Source organism: Pistacia vera, unplaced genomic scaffold, assembly GCF_008641045.1.
Source record: "Pistacia vera cultivar Batoury unplaced genomic scaffold, PisVer_v2 Contig929, whole genome shotgun sequence".
Classification (NCBI taxonomy): domain Eukaryota; kingdom Viridiplantae; phylum Streptophyta; class Magnoliopsida; order Sapindales; family Anacardiaceae; genus Pistacia; species Pistacia vera.
The window spans coordinates 78,719-87,467 of NW_022196811.1; the positions used below are offsets into that span (position 1 = coordinate 78,719).

Genomic DNA, 8,749 nt, shown 5'->3' on the forward strand with positions numbered 1-8,749 from the left:
GGATGCAATTCGAAGATTTTACTTACAAAAGAGTTATTGCCAGCCTCGAAATCATGCATTTCCATTGACAAAATTTGGAAAAGGATATCGTCGATTTAATCCTACTTGGTTTGATGTGTATAGCGATTGGCTTGAGTATAGTGTGACCAAAGATGATGCATTCTGTTTGTATTGTTACTTTTTAGACTTGCCCTTATAAGCCAAGTTGGTAGTGATGATTTCATTAGTGAGGAATTTTATAATTAGAAGAAACCAGAACGCTTTCAAATTCATGTTGCACAGCCAAATATTGCTCACAACCAAGCACGACAGAGTTGTGTGAATTTAATGAATCAAAAGCAACATATCAAAGTGGCTCTATCTAAGCAATCAGATCAAGTTAGGACTGAATACCAAACTCGCTTGACTACATCCATTGTTAGCATTAGATTTCTTTTGTGTCAATGGTTGGTATTTCGTGGTCATGATGAAACAAAAGACTCGAAGAACCAAGGTAACTTTCTCAGACTTCTTCATTTTCTAGCTCAAGATAATGAACATTTTAAGAGTGTTGTTTTGAAGAATGCACTTGGGAATCTTAAATTGTTAGCACCAGTGATTCAAAAAGATATTGTGAATGTTACGGCAAATGAAACCACAAAAGCTATCATTAGTGATCTCAGAGATGACATATTTTCAGTTTTGATTGATGAGTCTCGTGATTTGTCAATTAAAGCACAAATGGCTATTGCCATACGTTATGTAGATAAAAAGGGTCATGTACTTGAGCGATTTCTTGGCATTGTACATGTTAGTGACACAACTACAGTATCGCTTAAGATGGCTCTTGAGTCATTATTTTGTTATCATGGATTTATTTTGTCAAGATTACATGGACAAGGTTATGATGGGGCAAGTAATATGCAACGAGAATTTAATGGTTTGAAAAGTTTGATTTTGAGGGAGAATGAATATGCTTATTATGTTCACTGTTTTGCTCACCAACTTTAGTTGACACTAGTAGCCGTTGCAAAAAATCACATTTCTGTTGCTTCGTTTTTCGACTTGGTTACTAATTTGATAAATGTTGTTGGAGGTTCATGCAAGCGTCGAGACATGCTTCGGGAGAGACAAGTTAATAAACTTGTTGAACCACTAGAAATTGGTGAAGTTAGCAAGAGACGAGGTTTGAATCAAGAGACACGTCTAAAACGAGCTGGTGATACACGTTAGGGCTCATATTATTATACATTGATCAACTTAATCCTTTTGTTATCCTCTGTGGGTGATGTGCTTGAGGTTATTAAAGAAGATGGTTTAAATCCTGAACAAATGGGTGAAGCATGTAATCTATTAGATTTGATATATTCCTTTGATTTTGCATTTAACTTACATATGATGAAAAATATATTGGCAATTACTATTGAATTGTCACAAGTGTTGTAGAGAAAAGATCAATACATTGTAAATGCTATGGCCCTAGTCAAAGTTTCCAAACAACAATTACAATTGTTGAGAGATGAAGGATTGGAATCTTTGTTGAGTGAAGTTTCTTCACTATGCCAAAAGCATGATATTGCCATTTTGAATATGGATGGTATGTTTGCAATTCTAGGGCGGCCACAATGGAGAGTTGAGCACATGACAAATTTGCATCTCTATCGAGTTGAATTTTTTTATACTGTAATAGATATGCAACTTCAAGAACTTAACACTCATTTCACAGAGGTTAGTACTGAGCTGCTTCTTTGTATGGCATGTTTATATCCAAGTAATTCATTTTCTACTTTTGACAAGCATAAGTTGATCCGTTTTGCCCAGTTTTATCCATTTGATTTTTCTGTGTTTGAGTTGATGGTACTTGAGAAACAAGCTGAGACTTATGTTATTGACATGTGTTTTTGTGATGAATTTGCTAAGTTACAAGAAATTGGTGATTTGGCTAAGAATTTAGTTTGGTTTAAAAAAGACATTTTGTATCCATTGGTGTATAGGCTTGTGAAACTTGCATTGGTTTTACCAGTTGCGACTGTGACCGTTGAAAGAGGTTTTTCTACAATGAATCTTGTGAAAAGTCAGTTACGAAATCGAATGGGAGATCAATGGATGAATGATTGTTTGGTCACCTATATTGAGAAAGATGTATTTGATACAACTGACGATGAGATGATTATCCAACGTTTTCAGAATATGAAAACTTGTCAAGGACAATTATAGAAAAATTGTGTTTTTTTAAGATATGTATTTGTATTTTGTAACTTTCTGTTGAAGCTCATCCTAATGCAAAAAAAAAAAAAAAAGTATGGTTATGATTGGTTTAAATTTTTTTTTTTTTTTTTTTTGTTTATTTTTTGCCCTCATCGAGTGAAATTCTTGAATCCGCCACTGCAGCCCGCACAAAAACCCGCCAAGTTACGGTTGACGGGCTGGGCTGGACCAACCCTTCTGGCCAAAGAGGTGGGTTGAGTTAGGCCCGACCTGCAATTTTTCTTAAACCATCACGAGCCAGGCCAGGCAGGTTATTTTTCCACCTTTAATGTTAGATAACGAATTTTATTAACCGATCTTAATAGCGGGTGGATAATTGTTGTACATATACTAACGATGGGTGGATAATTATCGTTTTCAAAGTTTATATATTGTGGAATAATTATTAACTTATGATACTAAATCTAAACATTATGAAAGTGAAGGTTTTACTATCAATAATACCTCTTCCTGGGCTTTCCTATGGGCCAAATTTGGGCCACAAAATAAGTAAAAGGCCTGATGTAGATAAACCCATATTTGTTTCAAAAGCTTGAATAGGCCCATCATACCAAAATATAGAGGCAGAAGAGGGGTCCGTGAAGAGCTTGAAGAATAATTAATTAATAAAGGCAGCCACGTCAGCCAGGGGAGAGAAAAAGGCCTGCCAAGTCAGCATAGATTCAATAAAAATGTGAATGCAAAACAGTGAGATTTAAGAAGCTAACAAGAGTTTCCCTCGTATTATATAAAAAAATATATATTTCGATTATCTCTGCATATGTCTTCAATTAATATTTTTTGTTTTTCTTGATCCAACAACCACCACCATAATTATGTTTTTTGAGATTATTATTTATGTGTTAGAATTTTATTGACTTGCATATATGGACGATGTACCACATCGGAAGTGTAGTAGGCTTTTTTATTAAATTAATACCTTGAAAGAGTTCATTCATCATTCCAATAATTACCTAAAATTTTTCTTTGTAGGTCTCTCTAAATTTCCTTGCATTTCGATCACTTTCACATCAACCAAATACATTTCTTGAAAGAAAGCTAGAAAAATTAGTAAAGCGAATCTCTTACTCTTTGACTATAAAATTGTTAAAAGCAAACAATAATACGATGCATACAAAGTAATTAAGATAGCAACTTTAGATCTTAACTAACATATCAATTCATTTAATAAACACCTCCTTAATTATAAGATGGTGAGATAAGTGATGTAACATGTCAAATCAATTAACAATCTATACTGTGTTCATATATAACATGGGTAAGTATTTAATAGTTATATTTTACAAATTAAGAGGTCCTAAGGGTATTTCTCCAAACCTTAGGGGAGTAATTTTAACCAGGTAGGCATTGGGTTTGTTGCTTTTGCCTTTAAGAACCAGACGGTTTCATGCTTTTACCTTTAGAAACCAGACGGTTTCATGTGAAAAGAAAAAAACCCGGCCTGGGCCCAAGGTGTCCCAATAGGTATATAAAAAACTTGGGCTTGGGCCTGGAAAATGAGGCGCAAGGTATACCCAAGCCAGGCCTGGGTTATGCTAGTAAAGTCGAGACTCAAATACATTACCATATTATATAAGATCGATAAAATTACATATAGCCCTCTATGTAAAATTACAAAACCGCCTAAAAATTTCACAAGCCCACTTTAAAAGCTCCCTTAAATCACATTTAACTACCTTCTTTAATGTAAAAGTCCTAATAACCCCCTACAAATCACATCTAGTCCCTACGTAGAAGATAAAATTATAAAAAACTCTTTGTTCATATTAACCAAACCCGAGCCTAAAGTCTGATGTGTCCGGCCCGGGTTTAGAAAACCCGGTCCTTTTCCTGGGCCTGGGCTTTAGATTTAAAAAAAAAAAACCGGGCTCGAGGTTTTTACATCCCTAGCATTCTTTTAGTCTTTTTCCAAACAAAAATTCTAGTAAAAAAAGCACATACCCACGAGCCATAACATTAGTGCGGGGCCTTCCCTTTGTCTTTTAAAACCATACGAAGTTCAGAGAATCATGTCAAAAAGACAAAAACTCTTCAACTTACAACAAAAGAGACCCCATCTTTTCTTTGGTTTACCATTACTGCTTCTAGCTTTCCCACGGCAAACGCTTTTGCTCACAGAAACTTACGAAAATGACGTCCAACAACAAGGTTTCCAACTTCTTCAAACAATATCTTCCAAAACATGGCAAGGATGGACTGGTATGTAAAAAAAGAAAGCACTTTTTTTCATTAGCTCTCTTTTGTTTCAACTATTTTGAGTTTGTTTCCTTTTTGGGTTCCTTTGTTTTGAGATTTTTTTTGGCATGCATTGTAAAAAGTTTTGTTGTTTACTCTTTTTGTATCTATTGAAAAGATGATGAAATTTTTTGTTCTTTATTGTTTTCTTGTTGATGGGTTGCAAAATTAGAAGCGAAAAGTTGATGAAGTTGTTAACTTTGTAAGCTCTAAGCTCTGTTTCTCTTGAATGGAGTACTTGAAGCCTTGTTTTGTCCATACCTGTAAGATGATCTGATATGATTTCAGTTTAGAAAATTAACAAGGAAATTGAAGTTCATTTTATGTATAGATTTTAGGATTTGATGTGTAATGTAGAAATTGACAGAGAATTAGATGAAATAAAGTTTGGAGTTAGTTTGCTTTAGGCCAATGTCCAAGGATCATTTTATGCCAAATCCTTTTTATCTTTGCTGTTTACACTTCACACACAGCAATGTAAATAATAGTGAATGAACATTTTGTGGTGATACAGAGGAAGTTTTACTCCTTCTCTTGTTATATTTTTATGATTTGTGCTCGGAAAGTTGTTGATTTGTTCTACTTGTGCTGTAGGGAATCCCGGATGCATTTGTGGAACATTTGAATGGATCTCCTAAAAAGGCCGTGCTTCGGAATTGGATGGGAGAAATTTGGTATGTGGAGATAGGTTATACTGATGCTGAGGTATTGTTTCTGAAGGGTTGGCATAAGTTTGTCAATGACAATTCTGTATAGCCAGGAGATTGTTTGGTTTTTCAGATTTAGGAGTTGAGATAGCAAGACGTTCAAGTGGGTTTAATGGGTAGATGTAGGAGTTGAATAATGGATTTAGTGGGTTGATTTTGGTTTATAAATTGTTTAGTTTTTTTATATTTGTAGAGTGTCATGCTATATCAACTTAAATTTTTAACTTAATATAGTTGAAAGTGTTGACATGATTACATAAAGAAGCAGATTTAACAATTTTATCTTTTTGATGTTATGATTGGCATTTTATGACTGATAAGTTACTAATTTCTTCTGTTAGAAATCCCAGATGCATTCGTGGAATGCTTGAATGGATTTCTGAAGAAGGCTCTGCTTCGAAATTGAATGGGAAAGCTGTGGCATGTGGAGATAGATTATACTGATAATGGGGTGTGTTTTCTAAATGGGTGGCAGAAGTTTGTTGAAGATACGGTAGTGATCAAAGTTTTGATGTTGAAGATCTTTGGGAAATCGGCATGTGAGAAGAGAGAAATAAATAGCAATGCTGGCATTGATGTAGAGGTTAAGAGGAAGGAGGATGATGTTATTGATGTTGATGATGATAAAAGTGATGATTTTATTGCAAATGAGGAGGAGAATATAGAAGAAGGAGAAGAAGCAAGTATGAATCACCGAGCAAAACGATCAGCAGAAATAAAGGTAAAGATAATACAATTCTTCCCTTGTTCATTTGAATTTACTCTGTGCATGGCTGAATCTCATAGAGACATGTGATCGTATTTGTGTGCGATAAATATAATCTAGGGGTTAATTTGATTTAGGAGGAATATCCACAAAAAGGGCTGTTGTTGAACCTGGAGCAAATGTGACATCAGAAATCACTTTCAGATGCAAAATCCTTTCTTCGTGTCAAAATTAAGAAAGGGCCACAGGAACAAATTTGTAATGATCTCAATTCATCTGTAACCAATGCTATGGTTATAATTACTTGTGATTTTACGTGCCATCCTTCTTTTTTCGTGGGCTTCTTTCAACTGGAACATGTCATGTTCTGCTTGAAACTCAAAACAATTGGTCTGAAATGAATTGAAATTTATTGGGGTCACACCATGAATGCTATCTTCCTTATTATACAGTATGTTTGCTTATGGTAGAAGTCTCTCTCATGCAGCATGTTCCATCACGTCTTGAAAGAATTTGGATTAAAATTAGCCGAAATCATTGCCTTTCATGACAAGCACAGGCAAATATGGCCTGGAAAGGTTGTGCATTCCTTGGGTGGTCGAACATTGATCAATGGGTGGAGAGCTTTTAGTAGGTGGAACAATGTGGACAAAGATGATCTTTGTATTTGTGAATTTCCGACAACAGAGGGGGAAGAGAGAGATATCATAGAGGTGCATATTGCCCGGGGATGTGGTTCAAGAAGCCGAACCAGAACCGATCCAAATTGAACCTTTGCATTTAGCCTTAGTAAACTTTTCTATGTCAAAATGAGTTTATGTTATGTATATGATATGTTCTTAAGAACTAAAAGTAGACAATGAACCGACTTTAGTGTGTTTCTGTAGGTGAATGTTTTCTTATGCATTCCTCTTAAATCTGTGTCTGCCTTGAAACAAAGAGTAATGCTATACTTACAAAAACATTTTATAAAGATTTTTATACAAAATAATGTGATAAAAAAATGAATGAAAGAGTGAATTTAATGAGTTTTATTTTTTGTTTCACTTTTTCATTCATTTTTTGTCACCTCATTTTGTATAAAAATCTTTGTAAGTATAGTATTATTGTGAAAGAAATTCAAAGAACACCGAATCTGCTTTTGTAAGTAGATGGTTTTGTTATGGTAAAATGATTAGTGTGTTTGGATACATTTTAATGTTGTTAATCAAATTGTGCGACATCAAATTACCTAACATATTCAATAATGATATGGCTTAATTTGCACAATAATGCAAATAATGCAAATTGAAAATATACTAAAATCAGTAAAATGTGTTTGAATTTACGGTTCACCATCTATTTTCTAAGTTATAAAACAAAATAGTGCTTTTCATTAATAAAAATGTTATATCCACCAAAAAGTTGCATCGAAAAATTGCACCAAAACACGTGGAGACAGTCACGTTAGATGATTGAATACTGACATAAATGGACGGCCGGCTATCTATACATCCCGGACGGTCGTTCATAGTATTATGGACGACCACCCATAAAAAGTCGTGTTGTTTTTTAAAAAAAAAATAATAATAGACGTCCGTCCATCATATAACATTGATATCTTTTTGTATGACAAAGTGATATATGAATTTTAATATTAGATATATAAAATTTTTGTACATATTTCTTATACAATTTCTACAAATTGATGTATGACAAAGTGAATATATGTATATAAAGTTAATTCAATAAATACTAATTTAAAAAAAAAAAATTGTGATAATAAAATAGTTTTACCACATCAATTTATATACAAAAATTTGTATAATCTGTACATAAATAGCATCACATATAATTTAGCAAAATCTCATGATTTTATATCACTTGTTAATATTTAATATCTTTTTTTTTGTAAGTTAATTAATATCAGAAATGTCAGATTCTTTACTAGTTTTTAGAAAAAAGAAAAAAAAAAAAAAAAAAAAAAGGAAAAGGAAAAGTCAAAAAGAGTTAGCGACATGTTCCCATCCAAAAGAAGAAAGAGTTAATTAAGTATGGACATGGACGGCCTCTATACTTAATAGACGGACGTATGACCGTTCATTCGACTGTCTATATTTAAAGGACGTCTATCCATAATTTATGGACGAGTATTCATATATTTTTTATTTTTATTTCTAAACCAAATTATGAATGGGGTCCACTCTATACGGAGGAGCGTCCCTTATTTACAGACGCTCGTCCAAAATTAAGGGACAAGCGTTCATTAACATATGAGCGTCCGTCCAACCGTTAAAAACCTATGAATGATCGTTTCTAATTTTTTTAATATTTTTTATTTCATTTACCAATGGACAACTTTTAAATAAGGACGCACATCTATGATAAATGAACTTCTGTCCATATAATATGGATGGGAGGCCATGTTAATAAACAGCGGTCCATTGTTATGGACCGTCGTTTATTAGAAAAAAATTATTAATATAAAATACGTTAAATGATCTGAGTCTGTAAACTGGTACAAAATTTTGGTGTAAAAACACCGGTGTTTATAGCATTGTTGTTTCATTAAAGCACTTCTCTATTCGCCAAACAGACATCAACCCATTAACCTCTAACAATAAGCCAACTCAACAATGCGGGCCCTCGGTTTTGTCCTTTGTCAAAACCATAGATGTTTCAGATTTTCATAAAAATATGTATCTGCCCAAATCAAAGCACAAGAAGGTAACCCATTATTTCTTATATTAATGACTGCTCCTTGGCTTAAAAGAACTCGTCATTTTACTTCTTCAAGAAGCTAGCTCTACCTTTGCTTCTGCAGTTCTGCTCACAAACACAGAGAGAAAGAAATGGCGTCCAAAACAAACAACAA

At 33.7% G+C, this 8,749-nt stretch overlaps 2 protein-coding genes across 7 annotated transcripts; both read left to right on the plus strand.

Annotated features, from left to right (window-relative positions):
- The first annotated feature begins 327 nt into the window (after positions 1-327).
- On the plus strand, positions 328-1,212 carry LOC116120204 (zinc finger MYM-type protein 1-like). Its single transcript, XM_031406154.1, has 2 exons — positions 328-891; positions 991-1,212. The coding sequence occupies exons 1-2, from the start codon at positions 328-330 to the stop codon at positions 1,210-1,212; spliced, it is 786 nt and encodes a 261-aa protein (XP_031262014.1).
- Positions 1,213-4,226: 3,014 nt separating this feature from the next.
- LOC116120220 (putative B3 domain-containing protein At5g66980) lies at positions 4,227-6,814 on the plus strand. Of its 6 annotated transcripts, none has more exons than XR_004126509.1 (4): positions 4,227-4,446; positions 5,077-5,187; positions 5,531-5,910; positions 6,033-6,814. XR_004126509.1 is itself a non-coding variant. In XM_031406166.1 (2 exons), the coding sequence occupies exons 1-2, from the start codon at positions 4,378-4,380 to the stop codon at positions 5,236-5,238; spliced, it is 231 nt and encodes a 76-aa protein (XP_031262026.1). In that variant the 5' UTR covers positions 4,227-4,377; the 3' UTR covers positions 5,239-5,515. The 6 variants fall into 6 exon arrangements, 1 of the variants encoding a protein (XP_031262026.1); XR_004126513.1 differs by having other exon boundaries at positions 6,383-6,814; XR_004126511.1 differs by having other exon boundaries at positions 5,077-5,156.
- The last annotated feature ends 1,935 nt before the right edge of the window (positions 6,815-8,749 follow it).

What these genes read in the sequence shown, in the direction of transcription:
- LOC116120204 (XM_031406154.1), top strand. Translation starts at nt 328, where the DNA reads ATGAATCAAAAGCAACATATCAAAGTGGCTCTATCTAAGCAATCAGAT. An exon ending in ATGGACAAGGTTATGATGGG is followed by an intron (nt 892 to 990) that starts GCAAGTAATATG and finishes CACCAACTTTAG; the next exon opens with TTGACACTAGTAGCCGTTGC.
- LOC116120220 (XM_031406166.1), top strand. Translation starts at nt 4,378, where the DNA reads ATGACGTCCAACAACAAGGTTTCCAACTTCTTCAAACAATATCTTCCA. An exon ending in AACATGGCAAGGATGGACTG is followed by an intron (nt 4,447 to 5,076) that starts GTATGTAAAAAA and finishes CTTGTGCTGTAG; the next exon opens with GGAATCCCGGATGCATTTGT.